Here is a 21,454-nt window from a genome sequence, read left to right as displayed (position 1 = left end):
CTGGCATGCAGTGAACTTTGACTTTATTTATTTAATTTTTTTAAAGCATGACAGATATATTAGCCGATATATTCCATTGACCATGAAATGAAATGAAAATTTAAACAGTAAAAAAGTGATGGGAGAAACATACTCCAGCCAGGAGTGTTGACGTAACATAAGTTATCCACCAGAACTAAAAACAACTAGCTAATCCAATTCAATCTAATCGGTCTTCATTTTTCTAACCCAGGATAACTGCTGGCTGGTTCCTAATGTGGACCAGAGGAACAGCGATAAGGATGTCCATGGCGACGCCTGTGACAACTGCAGAACAGTCGAAAATCCTTCACAGAGAGATACAGACAGAGACGGTCTGGGGGATGACTGCGACAATGACATGGATGGAGACGGTGCGTGCGCGTCTGTTATTATCTACTTAACACACAATAACTGTTTTACTCACTTAATTTTGTTTTCCTTTGCATCACCGAGTGTCAATGAAATCACTTCTGCAAATAGGTTGAGTGGTCATCATAGTAAAAAGTGTAAAAGACTGACTGTTAGTGACTTTATTGCATAAATTAACCATGACTAATTGGGGGACATAATGTGAAAACAAACAAAAATGAAAAAGTAATTGAACCTTTTTAAAGGTTATCATGTTACACAGCATGTCTGGATCAGCGTGTCCAGACAGGATGCAGACAGAGACATTTTTGTTGCTTCAACTGGACTGACCTGTGCTTTATCTTTCCAAAACATCCTCCTGGTCTGTTTCTAATCCACATCCTCTACCAGTTAGGTCACTTTTTGAAAAACAACTTTTGTGTAATTTTAAAAAAACAAACAAAAAAAACCAGTGTTGAATGTAAAAATGTTCCAACTGGAATTGTAAGCCTGTTTTCAAAAACCTTTCTCACATACCTCATTTGATTGGCCTTTCAGGTGACCTTTCATTTGCGCCACTGGAAACACAGTTTATTAGCACTGTGTTCCCACATGCAGGCATTTACGCATGTTGCATGTTTAGACTCTGTTTGGTGGACGCTTTTTGCTCAGTTTGGCAGTGCTCCGAGCCTCTTGATCGTTTGGTTTGGTCTTTAACTCCAAGGCTGGATTGCTGAGTGCTTGGTCATGTCTGTCTCCTCACTAAAAGCATTTTTCCACAGTCGGCCTCCGCCAGGCATCGAAGGCCACTGGAAACTATTTCACCTTCGTCTTAAACAAACACTGCCATCTGTTGATGTGTTTGACTGTGCTGAAGTCTGCATTCTGTCAATGTTCTTTTGTTTTGTTTTGTTTTGTTTTACACATATCCTGATACTTTCTGTCCTCAGGCTTGAAAAATATTCTCGACAACTGCCCACGAGTCCCCAACCTAGACCAGAGAGACAGAGACAGTGATGGGGTGGGAGACGCCTGTGACAGCTGTCCTAATATGGCCAACCCCAACCAGGTAACAAACCACACAAGGGCATGAAACCGATTCATCAGCTGTGACACATCTGACCACCAGTGTTTGTTTTGTCTACCCTCAGTCTGACTCAGATGATGACCTTGTAGGAGATACCTGTGATGATAATATAGACAGGTAAAGCCCACATCATGATCTATGGCGTAAAAGTCTACAAACATCTGTCAGACCTTTGATTTTCCCTACCTCGTCTTTGTCAGTGACGGTGACGGCCACCAGAACACAAAGGATAATTGTCCCACAGTCATCAACTCCGATCAGGTGGACACGGACAAAGATGGAATGGTGTTTATCTCTTCTTTCAGTTTCATTCATTCAATCCAGCAGCAGTTCATCCTATATAGTCCTCAATTATCCACCAATTTGTTGTGTTTTTTTTTTTCTTGTTAGGGAGATGCATGTGACGATGACGACGATAACGACGGCATACTGGACGAAGACGACAACTGCAGACTAGTTGCCAATCCAGACCAAAAGGACTCTGATAGTTAGTAGCTTTTCTGTGTTGTGCTTGGATTTGCAGGAGCGAGCGCAGCGCGAATTACTGTTTTCTAAGCGGCGTCGCTGTATTTCAGACAACAGACGCGGAGACGTGTGCGAAGGAGACTTTGACAAAGACAACGTCATCGACAGAATTGATCACTGCCCAGAGAACGCTGAGATCACCCTGACCGACTTCAGAGCCTATCAAACCGTGGTGCTGGACCCAGAGGGGGAGTCTCAGATCGACCCCAACTGGGTAGTTCTCAACCAGGTAAAAATGATAACATCACCTCAGTTTCAGAGACATCGATAACAGTTTTTCTTCAGCTTCACACAAATTTTTTCCTGACAGGGCATGGAGATAGTGCAGACCATGAACTCTGACCCTGGGCTTGCTGTAGGTAAGTATACTATCACACACCCATTCATAATTCCCTTACCTAAACTTAATCAGCGCTGATCTGCGTTTCGTGTTCAATTTGCAGGCTACACAGCTTTCAGTGGCGTTGACTTTGAGGGAACTTTCCACGTGAACACAGTGACAGATGACGACTACGCTGGCTTCATTTTTGGCTACCAGGACTCCTCTTCCTTCTACGTAGTGATGTGGAAACAAACAGAACAAACCTACTGGCAGGCCGCGCCCTTCAGAGCCGTTGCTGAGCCGGGAATACAGCTCAAGGTGTTGAGGATTAACACTTTCCACCATAAAGACCTCCAATGTACCGTTTAAAAGAGTATATATCAGTAAAGATTTGGTTTGATGAATTTATGTCTGATCTTTGTTTTTTAATCTCCAGGTGGTGAAATCAAAGACAGGTCCTGGTGAATATCTGAGGAACTCCCTTTGGCACACAGGACACACCGTTGACCAGGTGCGTCTACTGTGGAAGGATCCCAGGAACGTCGGCTGGAAAGACAAGGTTTCCTACCGCTGGTTCCTCCAGCACAGACCGCAGGTTGGATACATCAGGTACAAACACATACACCTCGTCACGGACACGTCCACGTTCGCTCTGTGTGAACTGACTCAGTAGTTTCACTTTGTGTATGGAACTAGGGCTCGCTTCTTTGAGGGTTCAAATCTGGTGGCGGACACTGGTGTGATCATTGACACCAGTATGAGAGGCGGGCGCCTGGGCGTGTTCTGCTTCTCTCAGGAAAACATCATCTGGTCCAATTTGAAGTACCGGTGCAACGGTAAGCATCTGCAAGCATCGGAAGACAGTCGAGTCATCCATGTGAGATGTAGGTATGCTCATTTGATTTTTCTCTTTGTTTGCTTTTTCCACAGACACTATACCTGGTGACTACCAGGATGTGCTCAGAGCACAGAATGAAGAGCAGTAAGACATAGGAGAAACAACTTAAGCCCTGCTGTAAACATAGATTAAAGGGGCAGAGCGGCGGTGCTCTGAGCAGAGAACTAAAGTCAGATTAATGTCAGAGGAAACATCATGGGCAGTTTTAGGGATTGCATTTTGAAGTTTTAGGAAAGCAAAACATTGGGCATTATATACTTAAATGCAATGTAACTGAAACAGTGCATTCACTTTGCAGTTTTTGTTTATATCTCTGAAATATCGCCTTCAGTTATCCAGTTTATGAATGCCCTGTACATCTTAAGTACAATAAAATACATAGCATTTTGCAAAATTCAAAGCATGTTCCCATTATTACAGTTAATAAATAAAGACACCCTGTGTTGTATCAATGGATGTTTTATTGAAAGAGTGCGAGCAATGCAAACTCCATGGCACCTACTTCGATTTATTTCAAGCATACAAGATGTTTCTGTGGTAGTATACAGCCTTCACAGTGGATCTTTTGATTCATTTTTTTAATATATCAAAGTTGCTCAGCACCACAAAATGTCTACATTCATACCAATAATTAAAAGGCAGGGGAAAAAAGTTATATAAAGCAAAAAAATTCAAACAAAAAGCTTCCACACATCTTGGATGGTTTTCCAAAATGTACGTAGAAATTATAAAAAAAACTGAAAAAAAAAAAACATGTTAGGAATCCAATTAGACAAAAGAAAAAGCAAGAACTGAAGGAATTAGATACAAAAACGCATTTGCTTGTGTAATATATCTTGTATTTTTATACAATAAAAAAAACAGTTACATAATAAACACAGGAGACCCTCTGAAACAGGTATGTATGTAAATTCGGCAGTAAACTCAACATCCAGTGTTGAATAACTTGCTGATAAAAGCGGTCGTGCTACTTTATTCTGACCACAATGATAAAATGGACGCATGTAACAAAGACGAGGCAGAAAGCACTTATAACTGTACAGAAAACAGCTGGTTTAAGTGTCTATGTATGCATGCAAATATATAATGCTTTCAGTGAGATGTTTCTCTGTAACAGATTAGTAAAGAAATGAGTAAACTAAGTATTTTCTGGTTTTCTGACATCTACCTTTGGCAAATGTTTCTCATCTGTGTCACTGCAGCTCTTTGAGAGAGGTGGCGCTCCGCTAACGTCACTCTTGCGTTAGTCAGGTTGATTTTTTTAAGAGTGCTGCCGTGTACAACAGCGACGATGACTGGAAACCTTTCAATGACATGAAATTTTCCTAAGAAAAGATCTGGCTCAAAGGGAGCACTGACATATTAAAACCTTAAACATTTTGCTTTGAATCTAAGTGGAAACTTCACAACACAGAGTGTCTAATATTAAAAAGAGCTGTTGCATAGAAAACCTCTACAAAAGGGCACAATATAACAAAGCGTCAACATGTACAGCTTAAACACGAGCCTGAGAGATGAGTTCAACAGAGTCAGGGACAAATCTAATTCAGTTCACACCGTATTCCTTTTTTGATTCCTTAAGACACATTTAAATAAATACAATATCTTCTGTAACATCTTAAACTTGAAATAAATATGTCCCAAAACCTTGATACAACTTTGTGATCTGACTGTACAGAACTAAAATGCCTGGGTGAGCGTGAAAGCAAGAGAGACACATAAAGAAACACACTTTCAGGTCTGAAGTCATCTTTAGGGGTTGAATGATTCCCAATGTAACTCAAATCCCATGATTCTTCATCTAGTTTCAAACCTGTAAGCCATAGAAAACTTTGCGTGTCAGTGGTGCTAAAAGAAATAATAATAATACAAAAAATCACCATCAAGGTATTAACAGCTTAACATTGTAAAACAAAGTAAACACTAGCATATAAAATAAAAGGCAACAGATAATCCTCCATTTCAAACACTGAGGGTAGTGTAGGGTTGTGTTTCAAGGTAAGGGAGGTCTGTGGTAGTCTCTCGGCCCAGAGTGTAAGCATCCACCCGGCCACATCCAGACCACAAGTGATGTTATAACTAGGCCATAAAGCGCTTTGGGCAGACGATGGGGGCGACGAGGGTCCACATGTAGAGGATGAGACACACCCAACAGGAGGCCATCTTGACCCAGAACACTGACCAGCTCCCGTCCAAAAGCTTCTCAATCTTGTGGTCGTCGTAGCTGCAAGAGACACGCGGTAAGAGAACTGAGCAAACACGCACACTCTGGTTCCTCTCTTCAAGACAGAGCTGATGAGGTGCATTAAAGGCAGTGTAAACACAAAAACCTGAGGACTCAGTGCACTAAAATAAAAAGGCAAAAAGAGAGCACTGATGCTTTGATGAAGGCCACGAGACCAAAACGGACAGAATAAACAGATGAATATACTAAGTGCATCCTCTTCAGAGATTAATAAAGAGGACAGCTTTGCAAATCTAAAAAAAACCACCCCTCAAAAAGCCCAGTCAAATAAAGATATGCAGCAGAAAAAGGAAACCAAACAGACACATAGCAGACATAAGAAATGTTTCAGTGCCAAAGTGAAGCTTTGATTCCAATATTTTTCAGAGGTCTGTTGTCAAAGTGACAGAAACATCTACAGAAACACTTCAGTTCAGTAATTATGTTGCTAAATGTGTGAAGATGTCTGTTTTGAGGTTAGTATGTATGGGAATCACTTACTGAAACCAGTTGGTGGCGGTCATCATGACATAGAGGGAGCCAAGGAAGAAGACAAAGTGAAAGAAGGCGTAGCTGTAGATGGTTCCCTCTCTCTCATCATACACCACATTCTGGCCTGAACCCGTCTTCTCCTCATCGTATTCTTCTGAAAAGCAGTGCAGTTGGGTCAGGGACACATTTAATGTGTAAAAATGTCAGTTAAAAGGGTGGTACTTTTCTCGTGGCCGTTTCTCAACACTGCAACTTTATTTCCAGCAGGTGGCAGTGTTAGCCTGCCCACAATCCCACTTACCCCGATCTTGTTTTACAGTGTAATACTAACCTAGTAACAGTGACATCATCTACGCTTGCTGACCAATGTTTTCTCACCGTACTCAGTCTGGCTGAGGAATAGCAATACCCCGTGTGTGTGCAAACACCATGGCTGAGTCTATACGTGTACAGACAGACAGGCCAAAGAGAGGCTGCTGCCAGGCAAAGAAAGAAAGATGCTGGAGAAGGAGGAGGGATTATTTGACTTTCCTCACCTGTGTCATCTCCAAAGCAGAAACAGCAGCGAGCTCTCTGTAAGGTAAAGGAAACATTCAGGTTACCACTGAGCTGGGATTAAATATATGAGAGATGTGTATCCTGGGCTTAATTTGTTCCATTTACTAAGGGCATCTAATGCCTGGTAGGTATGTATTTAACCAGTCTGCACATTTAATTAACCCACACACGGTGAGGCTGTGCATTTACCTCTGTCTCCGGCTCAGTGTTCCTACACACTCTGAGCGCTGCTGAGCTTCGTCGAGTGGTGGACGTCAAGCTAGAGGTAGAGTGGACAAAGAGAAAGAAAAGAGAGAGATGAAAGGAAGCAAGACTGTAATTCCGTCACTCTGCATTCCCCCCAGTAATTTGCAGTTTGAGATTGCTGCAGAGTCCAATTTCCTTCTATTCGGGGAATGGCCACAAGAGACAGGATGCCTCCACTTGATGGAAAACATATGTGAACAAAAGCAAAGAGTCATAGTTCTTGTCTTGCTCAGCCATAGCCAATCACGTGCTGCCTCTTCAGAGTCACAGCCAATCCAAACTAGCCTGTCTGTGTCCCCACAGCTTACCATGAAGTAAATTATATTCCACATCACCTGTAGCAGAAGTGCTATTAAAAGGTTTGGACTGTAATATCTCTATATGATCAAATCAATGAAATAACAAACAAGTATTAAAGAGAAAATGTGCATCTGTGCTCGTTAGCAAAAAAGAGAGGCAGGAATTGTGTATGTCTTACCAAGAGTAAAGGACACAGCCAAACAGGATGACGGTTCCCAGTCCAGTGACAATCTTTTTGTCGCTTTCTGTCCCAGAGTTGAAGGGGAACACACATACGGTAGTGTTCACACCATCGATTACCACCACTAGACAGACAGAAATATGCAGACAGAGACAGATGATTGAAGAGTTGAAAGAAATAGCAGGGAGTACAACTGTTTGATGGAGTTCTTTGGAATTGGAGTATTATAGGGAATAAGGATATTGTGAAAAATGCAGCCTATGCTTGTGCTTGTGTGTGTGCGTTCTGGCACCATGTTAGCAGCAATGAAAAGGAAAAAAAAGAAGGAAAAATGGAAAGTTGGTCCAAAAACAACCGCCTTTCTAACAGTATGTAGGCTAACTGTTATGAGTAGGAGGCATGTCCTGACATTTACTTTGTGTCCTAACATGTCCAAACATTTACAAGAACTTTTTTGCACATATTTATCTCAGTGTAGATTATCCATTATATATTAAACTGCAAATTCACAAACATCTATATAGTTTAATTTGTGGTCACATAATCACTACCGGTACCCCCTCTAAAACTCTCACCTAAACTTTGAGTTAAGCCTTTATCGCTTTTCCTGATGCATTTTTTTTTATTTATGAACATCATTTCATGCTGTAAAAATTAAGATCTGTAAAACAGTCACTACAAAAACAAAAAAAAACTGCATTTGCAAAGTTCACTGAAAGAAAAAAAGGTGGTGGGCTTTGTGAACAACTTTGCTCTTGCTAGGCTGCACAGTTTCCATTTCACAGCATGTGCATATGTGCTTGTGGGAATCTCTTTTCCTGTTCATGGTTAATTGCTGCCATACTTAAGGGAAAAAACCTCAAATTCTGCTGTAAACAAAGTTAAATGACTGTACATTAGGCAAACAGCTCTCCATGGAAGGATGGATGGGTGTATTGAACATGAGAAGGTGTTCATAAGAGCTTTGCAAATGCTAACTTTGTCAAAGCCTAACCTGTGACTTAACATAAATAATCAGTTTTTAAGCTGACACCCAATAATGTGATCACCAATGTGAAGATGCATTATTGTGCATACTCACTTTCTTTTGGCTTGCTGGAAAAGGCTGAGAAGGTGAGGTACATGACATAGACCGTGATGACTCCTGGCTGCAAAAGTCCTGAGTTGGGCTGCACTACAGGGACACAAATGTGGGAATTTTCATTCAAATATTAATAATACTATAAGAACTTATTATTATTAAGTAAAAATGGTAAATGGCCTGTATTTGTATAGCGCTTTACTAGTCCCTAAGGACCCCAAAGCACTTTACACATTCAGTCATCCACCCATTCACACACTGGTGATGGCAAGCTACATTGTAGCCACAGCCACCCTGGGGAGCACTGACAGAGGCAAGGCTGCCGGACACTGGCGCCACCGGGCCCTCTGACCACCACCAGTAGGCGACGGGTGAAGTGTCTCGCCCAAGGACAGAACGACCGAGACTGTCCAAGCCGGGGCTCGAACCAGCAACCTTCCGATTACAAGGCGAACTCCCAACTCTTGAGCCACAATCATGTATTGTATTACAAACATCTTGCCACATGAAACTTCTAGGCTATACAACTATTAGCCCCACCTGAAATGCAAATTTGTGTATTTTAATTTAACTGAGTAAAATTCGATGCTGTGCCTGGTAGAACAGGTCCTTACGTTTCTGTATGAACGGGGAGATGGCCAGCAGGGAGACGACGAGGCAGAGGCTGCCGTTGATGCCCAGAAAAATCTTATTGAGTAGACAAGCCTCGGGGTGAGTGTAGAAAATACCCATGAAGATTACGGCTCCGACTCCAACGCTGAACAGAACCAGAGTCACAAAGGCCAGTGCTGCGTACCACAGGCGGTTATACTTCACTCCTGAATACCTGCAAACAGAAAGAGCGAAAAGCTAAGAGAGGAAAAAAATCACATGCTTTTCCAGGTCACCTTTGACTCAATTTTAGTTCTACCTGTGTGGGTCAGTGTTGGTTTTAGGGACTCATGAAACTGTCTGTGAGTACTTTATAATGGGTCAGTGGTGACAAAGTGTAAGTGGGGACGAGTAAAACAACATAAAGGGCTCTTCACATACACTCATGCCCCAATATGCAGAGTTTTTGTGATCTGAGTGTTAAGCGTTGTTGAATGATTACTAATAATTATAAATAACACTGAGTGTGAGCCGAGGTTATTATAGCTAACCAAAACTGAACTGAAAACAACAACTAGACTCTTGAAAAAAGTTAACTGAAGCCATTTTGGGAACATGGAAAAATAAAATAAAACAAAAATGTAGAGGAAGTTTATGAATTGTGTTAATTTAGTAAAAATTGCATATAAACTGTTTTTGCATTCTCAATAGATCTGTATTTCAAAATTCACTATAAACACTTATTACGAGGGACTTTTTGGACAAAAGTGACCCCGATCACACTGTGCAGGCATGAAATATGAACAGAATGGTGTAGGTTAAGTTAAGAAAAACAAAAAGGCACATAAAAGAATTCAACTAAAAGGGGAGAAGTGAATACAGCTTTGTGCCTTCTCGCTGATTTTTCTTGATCTGAAAATCTGTTTTTATTGAGAGGTTGTGCTAGTTTTTAGAAACCAATCTGCTGGATTTTGTGTGTAGGAAGTAGGAAGTCCTAAACCATATACATCCTGTGAATCTAACACAGCACTGGCCTGCTGCCAGGCCTGCCCTCCACCCACCAAATCACACTTTCTGCATTTCTTAAAAGTCAAACAAAAAGCATTACAGTGGTCTTATTTCACACAGTGAACCAGGGACTGAAGAGGAAGGTGATGAGAGAAGAAATGTTGCTCTCACCAGTTTGCGTTCCATCTGTGTGCAAACTCCACCAACAGCATGAGCTGGATCAATAGGAAAATGAACCCGCCAACGGCTCCTATGTAGCGCCAAACTGAGCCAAAATGAGAAGAGAAAGAGACAGAGACAATTGTTTAACTGATGACAAGAGCTACTTGCCAGGCAAGCTGTGCCAGTATTGAAATTGTGCTCCATAAATAGATAGAGTTACAGTGACATTTGTGAAAGTTTATTCAGGTCAGATGACACAGGAAGTTGTTTGTTACTTTACATACATTTACACAGCTCTATGTTAGGTTACCTAATGCACCACTTTATTTATTTAAGCTTTAAAAGAAAACTTTACAGTATTGAAGCCTCAAGCTGAGCGTTCAGCTTTTACCTTCCAGGAATGTTGACTCATTGGGGAGGAAGAAGCCTCCAGCGCAACACGCCACCAGCGCGATAAACTTCAGTAACCAGAATCTGAATCAAGGCGGTGATAATGTTATAAAAAGGGGGAAAATGCAGATAAAATTACACCATAAAAACAATGATTACTGACAACTGAGACACAGCAGAATATTTAATGCAATAAATCCAAAAATAACAAATTTAACAAATCTCGTGTTGCCTTTACTCGTGACTCTTGTTCAATATTATGAATGCAGCTGCTTTTTTTGATAGAAGATTAAACAAATTCTTCTTACCCGTTATGTACGGCTGCCCGGCAGCCCGTGCTGTTGTTGACCCGTAAAGTGAAGATACAGAAGAAGAAGAAGAAGCAGGCCATGCCAAAGCACACCTTGTACACAGCAGCGTATCCAACCAGAGTTTTGCAGTCTTCTCCTGCATTCACTGTCTGGCAAAACTCAGCGTAGAAGGGGATCTAATTGGGGGGGAAAAAACAACCCAAAACCCCCAAAATACTCAAATTAGATCATCATGTCATGTCAGTGAAAAGCAACCCACCTCTGCTCATGTTTGTCTAGTATGAGGCCTCGGTGAAAGGGCCCAATAGTGTCCATCTATTCTGAGCGTCACGCCCCTAAAGGAGCAGAAAGAGAGAACAGGCAGCAACAACAACCCCTCTTTCTCTCTGTGGAGCCCTCTTTCATCCTTCACTCTCTACAGCCTGTTAAAGGGGCCTTACAACTAACTGTCAGTGTACACAAACAAAGGACATGGATGAATAAATTAACCACCTTTTGTCAGCGAGTCAGAGGAAATGGGAAGAGGGGAGAACACAGACAGCACGAGCAAGAAAAACGTGGAGATTCCTCTTAAAATAAACTGCGAAAGACTTTTCAGAACTACAGTGAGCTGCGTAATACAAAACTGGAGTTAAGGTAGCAAAGATAAGGACCTTGCTGTGACATTCAACAGAAGACTGCGCGTCTGTGGCAGAGAGCCAACAGAAGGGACACACTTTGAATTCGATAACCGCCAGTCTCGATACGTCGTTCCCCTTCACCGGAACGAGCTGTGGGACGAGTACAAAACGTGCTTTTCAGGCAAACACTGCTTTTTGAGAGCGTTTCAAATCTTTACTTGGGGATAATAAATTGCTTAACTCGGCTTTACTAATTACTGGCAGAATCCTTGAAAGTTGGACACACGGGTGAGATGCCGGCGGATTGAGCTGTCATCACCTCATTGTGTTAGCAAAGTCCAGAGCCAGATCACAACGTAAGGCAAAAAGCCCATTTTTGGAGCTTTTGTCTCAGGTTAAGGACCATATTAGCATGTCCATGGTGTTGTGATTAAGGAGGGAAATGGGGCCGGCTGTTTCGGACTGCTGTAAATCTCTTGAGAAAAGACCGGCGCTCTCATACGCACAATGACTGCTCTCTTAGCTGGGACTTCCCACTGTGCTCGGTGTGTGACTGACAGTGTGTTTATGGGTGTGTGTGTGAGTCAGTAGGCTTTGTGTGGGGCTATCAGAGGCCATTTTGTGCCTTGGATGAGTCTTTTCCAGGGGCTCCATTCACAAAGAGACACACAGTAGGGAGTAGTTTTATTACTGCACTGTAGACACTGGCAGAAAGGAAGAAAAACCGCAGAAGAAGGAGACTGGTGAAAAAAAAAAGAAGATCACCTACAAATATCACTTTGACTCAAGCAAGCCTGGCCAGTGCCATGGTAACACAGTCAGCTCAAGACATCTTTCCCAGAGATAGAAACATCATTATTTCCTGTTTATCCTGAGATCAATATAAAATGTGAGTCAGCGAGCGAGCAGTGTATCAGTGAACCAGGACATCACCTCTGAGACCTTGTTCCAGACTATATCTACACACTGTGTTGACAGTCTGACTCTCCCAGATGACAAGGATAACTATAACTGTAGCAGACAACAGCCGTTATCGTGGCATTCCAGTTTAATGGGATTTTTTTTTTTAGAAACAGTCACTGGAGGTCATCTTTCATTTCGTTCATTCAGAGAAGAAAGCAAAGGTTCACGAAAGAGTTTATCGTCTCCACTTCAAAGGCTTGATAGGCTCTTAAAACAAACAAAACCTACCAGGCAGGACTCGTGTCCTCAGAGCTGTGGCCTTGCTGCTGTGTAGATATACATATCTGTTAAAATAGCAGGATGTCTGTTTTGCCCATAGCAATGCTGTAAAATTTAAATTTTTCCTGTTAGCATCGGCGGTGTTAGCATAGAGGCTGCTGGCCTTGTTGTTTAGAGCAGACGGTGAACAAAATTGTTCAACCACATGACAAAATCTGGTTCAAAATGTTTTTGTTCTTGTTACACTTTCCGCTCAGTTCAGTTTCATTTTCAGGAGGTGAAAAGGTGTGAAGTAAGCCGGAGAAGAGTGTACAGACTAAAGAGTGAGGCGAAACTGTGTAAAAGGTCACAGTATTGAGGTTTTTATTCTTTTGTTTTCCAGAGGCTGCGAGTTGACATTTCAAAAAGTGAGGGACAGAATTAAGACTTCAAAGACAGGAAAAAATCCTTACAGAGACAAAAAAAAGGCAGAAATAACACACACGGGACACAGCCATCAGGAGGACATTTAACAATATCTTAAAGAAGACTCCACACCTATCGAGAAACACACTGACCCTCTATAATGCAGTTTGTACAGCATATATGGGGGAAATGGTGAACGGGGACCAATTCACCATGTTCAACTGTTTCTATCTACTGAAGACCCAGGAGACATAATCTATAATATAGTTTACATTACTGTAATTAAAAAACTTACTTCAATTATTATTTCTTTTTTAGATATGCCATCCACTGAGCATGTCCTACTTAAGTCCTTTATTGATATATAATGTAATTACATTTTGGGGGTGGGGAGGGTTGTTGGCAAAACAAAGAGTGTGCATGCATTTTGAGAGAATGATGTGATATATGTACTCACGTTCTCTTTCAGCGCTTGCTCCACAGTGGGCGACATCATGACAGCACAGAGGACGGTGACCAACAGGAAGTACAAGGCATACATGATTCGGGTCCCTGTGGATTGTTTGATCTTCGGGCAGCACTTACAGCAGCACGAGCAGGCCGCTGAGCCGCAGCAGCAGGCCAGCTGCATGCAGAGAACAAGGCAGAAAAGGTGGAAGAGAGAGGGGGACAACAACAACAACTTTATTATCACTCTTCAGAACTTTAAGCAGCTTCTCATACAGATGTTATGTGTTTTGTGGCGGAGTTGAGAAAACCAGGCGTCAGTGCAGTTATCTCTCTCAGCAGTTTCACTGGATAAAAGTAAACTGGTAGAAAAATATTCCGTGAAATTGGCTTATGTCTCCTCCACCCTGAGCATGCCCAATCTTGTCAGGCCTGGTTAGTACCTGGATAGGAGACTGCCCAGGAATACCTGCGTGCTAAAAGTATTCCTGGGCAAGAACCCAGAGTTGCTTCCGATCAATTTATTGGACTGTGTAAATATTACATAGAAAACGGTGCTTATGTGTTGTATAAAACTCTCAAGAGTACTCAATTCGAGCACAAAATTACCATACAGGAACCAGTCCATTTAACTACATGTGGATGAAAAGACATGCATGCCATGATATCTGCACAGTATGAAATGTTTGATAGTTATATATCATATCCCATAATCCCATCACTTCAACTGATATAAAGTCAAATATCATATTACGAACATTTTAACACTCCACCCTTAGACTCTATTCAGTTAAGGCAAATTGCATGAGAAAGAAAAAAATGTTATCAGAATAACAGGACCAGGTCAGACTGACATGCAACATGCACACAGCAGAGATAACAAAATGATCTAAGACTAAAATTCTCAGCTTAAATCCTCTTAGTCAATAAACTGTACAAGGAACGTTAAAGGAGGTTTCCTGAGTTGTCTTCATGAGATGCATTGCAAATCTTTTACTTTTAGTTGCAGTATCAGCAGTTTCAAATCTATCTGGTCTGTGGGAAACCAAACAGTTTTGTTTGCTATTGCAGATGAGTTTCAGTGGTGTTGTGCAACCGTATTAGGGCAAACTTCATTGTATTAAAAAGCTTTCCATGCTTTACACTCAGCACTTAACTGAGTTTGTTTTCTACTGAACAGTGAATAACATAAAAAAAGGATCCCCATTCATGCTTCAGTCAGAGCCCTCTCTTTCCTTTACAGAAGAAACTTTTGAGGATTACAAGACAGTGACGGCAGTTGTCTGAACACACACACACACACACACAGAGGCCTACTCTGTTTCTTCTGATAGGCGGTCATATAGGAGGAGGACAGTTACATAAAGGCAGGCCTTGTGTCCTTTAGGAAAGAAGAGGCTCTATGATTCTACAGCACTGGGTCTTTCTGTAGCCACCCCACCCTGCTTTTGTAAGCTTCCTACCCCTCACCATGCAGAATAAACTTCTATGGTGAGAAGCAAAACTTTGTTGTGGGGAGCAGTCAGGTGTGGTGGCACCAAAGTTCTCAGCATGCCTGACTGCTTCCCACAACACAGTTTTAGTCAGGGGTGGAGGGCTTGTACGCACCATTTCCATTTCTAAATTAATCCACTCTCCTCCTTTGGGACAGAGCAAAATCTTTCTTGAGCTATGAAATTAGCTCCTGTAATTATGGCATTAGGTGAAAGGCAGTAAATTATAAGCAAATGGCAATAATGACGGTGCCATTTCTGTGGACTGGAACATCCAATGAAGGTTGCACACTGTCTAATGGCATTAGCTTATAGGCCAATGTGCCCACATTTAAAATATTTTGCCTTAAAATTAAAAGATGAAAATATTTTTTATGTATACGTCTTTCTGCATCTGCATTTTAAAGCAGTGTGTCTTCCTGTATAACACCGGAAATGAGTGTTTATCTGATGCTATGTTGGTTAATATGTTTTCGTTTCCCTACAGACATGCTAATGCATCCTAGTGAGATCACGTCACTTTGTATTTTAGTCAAAACAGTGGCCTTATCTTACTTCTAGGAGTTTGTGTCCTATGTAAGTGTATAATATAGCTAGGATGTACTGAGGTTACAAAGCAGCTCTGCAACACTGTCTGGTCTACAAGTAGCACCGTTTTAGTTTTACTGCCTCTCTACAGTATACATGTAAACACTGAATTGTTTGACTCTTTTGTAGGTGGTCAAAATGTACAAAAAATTCCCCAAAGCAAACAAACAAACAATCACATGCCAGCTTCAGTTCTGCAAAAATACCCATAAAGCTTCTGCTTTATGGGTATTTATATATTGTGTTTGATAGAATGAAAGCCAAACAGTGGAAGACCTGGAGCTAACGTTAGCACGTCTGTCGACAGTGTAAAAGAAGTTTAACCTGTGAATGATGATGAAACTTTTAGTAAGACATAGACAGCATCATCAACGTCTTCTTCAAGTATTTAGCTTGTTGGAAAAGTTGTTGCCAGAGAATCTGTCCTTTTTTCACTATGCTGGCTAACATTTTAAGTAAATAATAAAATGTTTCAACTAGTATGGACTTAGTGTGTAAGAGGAAGATTTTTTAATTGATCGTTTCAAAATGAATTAAACACTGAAAAAAGATACAGTTGTTTGCTGAATCAAAGGTACCGGTACTGATATTGGCAGAAACGTGAAACGGCAAACAACAACAGCACAAAAGCAAAAGTGTCCTAAAACCGGTTGTACCACATAGAAGACATACAATGTCTTCATCGACAGCAAGCACTCCCTGCAAGCAGACGGCCATCCCTGGACTGTCAGTGTATCATGAACGTGCTACTTCTGCTGAACCATAAATTCTGCTTCAGATGTGAAGATGTGTGTGACTTCATAATGGGGTGATATGGTACTATGAGGTCATTAAGATAAGATGGGCCCTGATTAATCAACACCTTGTACCTGAGGAGGAGGACTTTAAATTCAATTAACTGGGAGCCATTGAAGAGAGGTCAGTATAGGAGAAATACCAACCGTGTTGGTTTATTCAAGCATGAGAATAAGGATGAGCCAATAAACTTGGCAAATACTTCAAGCTAAAGGGAACACAGTTTATTCCCAGTTACAGTCCAGCGGTGTACATCTGTACACAGTTTACCAATGCTTGAGTATTGGCAAACTGTATCAAGACGTTTGAAACACTGCCACAAAGGTCAAATGTGCTTATTTCTGCTTTCATGCGTACACGGGCTTGCAGCCTTGAATCTAACCATGTGCCTCCCGGCCTCAACACACAGCTTAAGAGAATAAACGGTTTCCTCTTTCTCTGCTGCGCCCACGTCTTTCTCAATGGGTGATTAATTAGCCACAACAGACTGAAAGTAACCAAGAAAAAAACAGAACAATTTAGGTTGTGAGGGTGTTTAGATTTAATTAGTTAGGGGGTGTTTCACCAGCGGACTGCACGCAGCACGGGGGCCCAACGGTAAACCCTGCAGAGCTGACAGAGAGAGGGGGGTGTCATGAGAAGGGGCAACGTCTCGAGGAATTCCACCACACACAGAGACAAAAGGGTATCCATGGAAACCAGCGTTGACCCTACCCACTCGATGAAGCACCCACCACCTCCTCCACTGCCCCACCAGCATATCGACAGGTGGTTGGCGGATCAGCAGTTTGCAGCCCTACTTAAATATCAACAGCAGTCCCCCATCTGTCCCATAGAGCGGCATACCATGACACATTAAAGATGACACATGGCTACTAGCAAAGCGCTAGTCTGGTCTAGAGTTAAATTAAGCCTAGACTCTCACAACCCACACAAAAAACCTCACCACACTGTGATTGTGGGACTTTCACGTCTCTCTTTTTCGTGTCACCAGACTCTCTGTTTCATTATTTTAATCCTATTCCTTTCATCCTCTCCAACATGTTACTGGAAGATTTAGTGATGTCATTTCTTTTCTTCTTCTTATTTTGTCCTCTTCGCCCTTTGTATTCTTCAGCTGTCCTTAACTATTTGTCACTGACCCCTCAGTGCTTCAGCTTTTCTAGAGGTGGTGGCAAAGACGATGTTGCCTTTCTTTTACACAAAGACATACCGACTCAGAATCCATCAAGACGGGGTGGATGGGACACAGTGGTGAGAATACACCTAGCAAAAAATCACATTTAAAATAAGGAAGCTGAATAAGTCTGAATAATATTAGCTTCCTTGACAGGGAGTTTGGCCTAAAGATGGACACTTGCATAACAAACGCGACAGTCTTGCATTCCACCCAAAGACGATATCTGCGACGGCTGTAAGCTGTTTGATTTCATGAGGATTACATTCCTTTCACCCCTCTTTTATGCTCTGCTGCCTTTCATCCTTAAAGCGCCCACGATGAAAAGGACTGGAGCATCGTGCAAACAGGAAATGGAAAGGGTGGCCTAAATCAAACCCACCGGGGTAAACCCCACCGCACATAGCCACGCTTATGCAACACAAAGAGAAATGGGTCATACACTATACCACTGTAAGGACCACAAAGGAGAATGAGGATTTCAGATACAGAGCCAGTTGACACCAGTCCTGACAGTGAGTAAACAAGTCCATCTGGCAGACTCTGGATTTCTAAAAGAATAAATGTATTCGGTATCTGTGTTTTGCTGTATAGATTTCAGATTGTGACTTTACGTTTATCAGCAGACGTGTCATGATGCACACCCAACAGCAAACTGGGAAAAACATACACACACACTGACAGGAATGACTCATGAAAACAGGCAAAAACATCCTGACTGGAACAATGTGGAGCGACAACGTCCCCGCAAGCTTAAACCTCATGTTGATTCGCTCATTCGTCACATCTTATGCACTATTTATTCCATGCCCTATTTTAGTTTGGTACACAAATCCTTACAGACTACACTGTAGCTGGCTGCTTTAAAAATCTTTGGGACTTTTTGCTGGTTAAAGCTTAATGATAGCAGCCACTGTTCAAAGCACATTGAATCATGAGAAGCCACTAGCTCTGACACACCCTGTTATCTCAAATTACAATGCTTTGTGTTGCAGGCGGGTTACGGGAAACCAGCAAACAAAATAAAATTTAAGGCAACAGAAGACGATGCGGGATCTTCCTCACATGTCCAGTTGGCCCAAGCTTCCAGACCAAGATCTACTCCCCTTTCCCTCATACTGTTGAGTGACAGCTCCACTATTGTCTATATAGCTAGGCAGCTGTATACACACAGCAAAAATGTATCACTCCACTGTTTCCTGTACACAAAGGGAGGTCTTTGCTCTCTCTCTCTTGGCAAATATACCCCCCTAGCTACAACCAACACAGAGAAACTTTAGTCCGGTGGAGAGAAAAGAAAAGAAAGTAACAAAAGAGACAAAAAAAAAAAAAAGTGGTACACCGAGGAGCAAAAATGAACAAATTCTAGCAGATGAAGGTGTTTGTCATGAAATAAGCAAAGGAACCAAACTAAACAAGAACAGGAAGATGGTCAAGGTACAAGGCGGTATCACTTTTTTTTTTTTTGTTCACACGGGAGTCCGTTTCACTTCTCAGAATCAGTTGTGAGTTTCAAAACACAACCAGCTAATAATCAAGGATAAATTACAGAGACACAGACATATGTGATGAGGGGGAGGTTGAGAAAGAGACATTAACACTGGTTTGTGGCAATTCAGTGGGAAACAAAAGGGATGAAGGGCTGCTAGACATGTCCCGGTTTGGGAAAACAAGTTCCTGCTGCTCGCTGCTGACCACAGCAAAATTCCTGAGGGGAAGTTGAAAACAGCAGACATCTCTGATGTGTACACAGTTAGAGAGTAATTCTGATCATATGACAGAGCCAGAAATGTATTTTGGATAGGAGTGCTCCAGATGTTTGCAGGCAGAATTCACTAAGGCTGGTTTTACAAGTCGAGTTTAAAAGGTAATCACCTACCCCCGCTGCTGCTTTACAGCTACTGTGTCATGACCCCATTTACTGATGGGTCAGCTCTGTTTGAATGAGCGGTGCTGGCTCTTCACAAACCACTTCCCCCTTTTTTTTCACCACTCCAACGAGGGCCTGAAGACTTCTTTATCAGTATGTTTGCAGAAAGTGACACTCCATCCTCTTGACTCTTGTACCCTGGTAAGGGTGACTGCTCCATGGCTGTGATGCGTAAAGACACCCACATGATTTCAGTGTTCTCACCACACTTTCAGCCAACACTTTGCAGCGCTCTGAACTCCACTCAACGCTGAGCTAAAGCCTTCAACCTGCCCTTGCCCCCATCGCAACATGGCATACATCCCTGATCCCACTGAGAAATTACAAGTGAGCTGCTCCCACGTCGTGCTTCCTGCTGCCTTCAGATCTCTCCCAAACAACAGCCACCCTTGTCTAATTTCAACCTTCAAGCCAGGGAGGAAATGAACAGACCACACACCAGTTTGTGCCACTCTGAACCTCAAGTGTGGCAAATATATTCACACGCACGAAGTTAATTGCAAGCATACACTTTAATAGAGATGGCAAGTAAACGGGGTGTCTGTGACAGGGATTAGCACACCACCAGCACAGCAAGACAAAACTGATCTTATTCTTTGCCCTTCATTTCCTCTTTAATCCCACTCTGTGAAAAGAGCAGGAAATAGAAGTGACCTCCCTCAGTTTAGGGATGTGCATATGTAATTAAATTCCTAGCCAGATCAGCTCAGCAGTGGTGACCCACTGGTCAGAGCCCAATCTGTAAGCTGTAGAAAACACGCTCAGCATGAAAGGAAACCTCTCTGACTCTGAACCACCACCCTTTTAAAGTATTTCTGTAGCTTCACGGCACTAGCACCTCTCATAAAAGTGATGCAAGCAAACAAATCAAACATCCACAAATGATTTAAAGCAGCAAAAGCAAGCAAATGTATTATAACCAATCAATAGCCCAAACAGTCACGCTACTGTTATTACAGGGCACAAAAAAACAAACTAAATTTAAACAAGAACATATGTGGCTTTAGGGGATTTGTTTGCTTTAAAATAACAATCCTTTAAACATCAAAAAGTAATCAAAAATTTTGGTTGGCTTTCAATCCACACAGTATGCAACCCAAAAGTAACGGATTATTTTATACGGAGAAATACTGCTTTAGTGATGTATAATTACAAAAATAACAGATACAAAACAACTGTCCTTTAAAAAGCAACAAAGCACACTTAAAACGGTGCCGAAACAGAAAAGAAACCAAGACAAATACAGACTTATTGTTTTTGTTGGGTATATAGCTATGTTTACTTTTCAGCAGAGCCTTTCAGCACCTATATATGTAAATAACTGTAAATAGTTAGACCGAGCCACAGCTGGCTAGCCTCTTCTTTAGCTCCTTCATCTGTTTCAGTGTTTTAGGAGCTGGGGAATAAGATGTGCTTAAAAAAGAAGTGTAACTGTCCTCCACAGCACTCACTTAATCACAGACATGGCTCGTTGTTGGCTGTACCCGTCAACACATTTCTGTATTAACGGCCACATTTCCCGTAGTTTTGCTTCGCTTCGCTTTGTCCTCCAACGGCTTTACAGTGAAGTTATCCAGTCAGCTCAATGAGGAGGAGGAGGAGGAGGAGAAGGAGGAAGAATGGGGTTATAATTAATTATTTCGCGCTGTTATTACATTAAAAGGCAGCTCAATAAGGCTGACGGGAATCACCGAGACTCGGGACAGAGGCTGGCTGGCTTTAGCCGACGGTAAACGGCGAGAGACGAGGACAAAAAACAGTAAACAATACGGGAAGGGTCAACGTTGAGCACGTCTCATTGTTACAGCGTTTCAAACCGCTGAAGAGCAACAAACACACACGCACTCACACAACAGTAAGTCAGGGTCGGCTATTGTTACTCACCTGCGCGATACAACAAGGAGTACACATGACGAGGGGGCAGAATAAATAAAATCCGTTTCAGAGTGAGGACAGCTCGGGGATTTCTCAGCCGCTTTCCTTCAAAATCAGCGACACACGGGGAACCAAAGCGCTTCTGCTCCGTCCACCCAGCCTTCCTGTCCCCCCCCTCCTCTTCTGGTCTCTCCTCC

At 42.0% G+C, this 21,454-nt stretch overlaps 2 protein-coding genes across 2 annotated transcripts in view; one reads left to right on the top strand and one right to left on the bottom strand.

Annotated features, from left to right (window-relative positions):
• The window catches only part of thbs4a (thrombospondin 4a), a 12,966-nt gene extending 9,317 nt beyond the window's left edge, over positions 1 to 3,649 (top strand). The window contains exons 13-23 of the mRNA XM_040019587.1: positions 233 to 392; positions 1,320 to 1,438; positions 1,521 to 1,573; positions 1,657 to 1,741; positions 1,847 to 1,943; positions 2,032 to 2,210; positions 2,292 to 2,340; positions 2,425 to 2,621; positions 2,740 to 2,912; positions 3,000 to 3,139; positions 3,234 to 3,649. Of these exons, the coding sequence (XP_039875521.1) occupies positions 233 to 392; positions 1,320 to 1,438; positions 1,521 to 1,573; positions 1,657 to 1,741; positions 1,847 to 1,943; positions 2,032 to 2,210; positions 2,292 to 2,340; positions 2,425 to 2,621; positions 2,740 to 2,912; positions 3,000 to 3,139; positions 3,234 to 3,289 (1,308 nt within the window). The 3' untranslated portion in view covers positions 3,290 to 3,649. The remainder of the gene's footprint in view (positions 1 to 232; positions 393 to 1,319; positions 1,439 to 1,520; positions 1,574 to 1,656; positions 1,742 to 1,846; positions 1,944 to 2,031; positions 2,211 to 2,291; positions 2,341 to 2,424; positions 2,622 to 2,739; positions 2,913 to 2,999; positions 3,140 to 3,233) is intronic.
• serinc5 (serine incorporator 5) lies at positions 3,645 to 21,454 on the bottom strand. The gene is made up of 12 exons (XM_040019594.1): positions 21,267 to 21,454; positions 13,410 to 13,577; positions 10,743 to 10,921; positions 10,436 to 10,518; positions 10,054 to 10,147; positions 8,898 to 9,109; positions 8,284 to 8,376; positions 7,200 to 7,326; positions 6,665 to 6,734; positions 6,454 to 6,490; positions 5,927 to 6,071; positions 3,645 to 5,425 (listed from the first exon to the last, which is right to left on the bottom strand). Exons 1-12 carry the CDS (start codon positions 21,291 to 21,293, stop codon positions 5,281 to 5,283), a joined length of 1,380 nt encoding a protein of 459 aa, XP_039875528.1. The 5' UTR covers positions 21,294 to 21,454; the 3' UTR covers positions 3,645 to 5,280.

The sequence above is a fragment of the Simochromis diagramma genome, unplaced genomic scaffold, assembly GCF_900408965.1.
Source record: "Simochromis diagramma unplaced genomic scaffold, fSimDia1.1 OVJJ01000822.1, whole genome shotgun sequence".
In the NCBI taxonomy this organism is placed as follows: domain Eukaryota; kingdom Metazoa; phylum Chordata; class Actinopteri; order Cichliformes; family Cichlidae; genus Simochromis; species Simochromis diagramma.
This window is presented reverse-complemented; position numbering and strand designations above follow the sequence as displayed.

What these genes read in the sequence shown, in the direction of transcription:
- serinc5 (XM_040019594.1), bottom strand. Translation starts at nt 21,293, where the DNA reads ATGTGTACTCCTTGTTGTATCGCGCAG. An exon ending in AGCAAGCGCTGAAAGAGAAC is followed by an intron (nt 10,922 to 13,409) that starts GTGAGTACATAT and finishes CCCCCCAATTAG; the next exon opens with ATCCCCTTCTACGCTGAGTT. An exon ending in ACCGCCACCAACTGGTTTCA is followed by an intron (nt 5,426 to 5,926) that starts GTAAGTGATTCC and finishes TGTCTCTTGCAG; the next exon opens with CTACGACGACCACAAGATTG.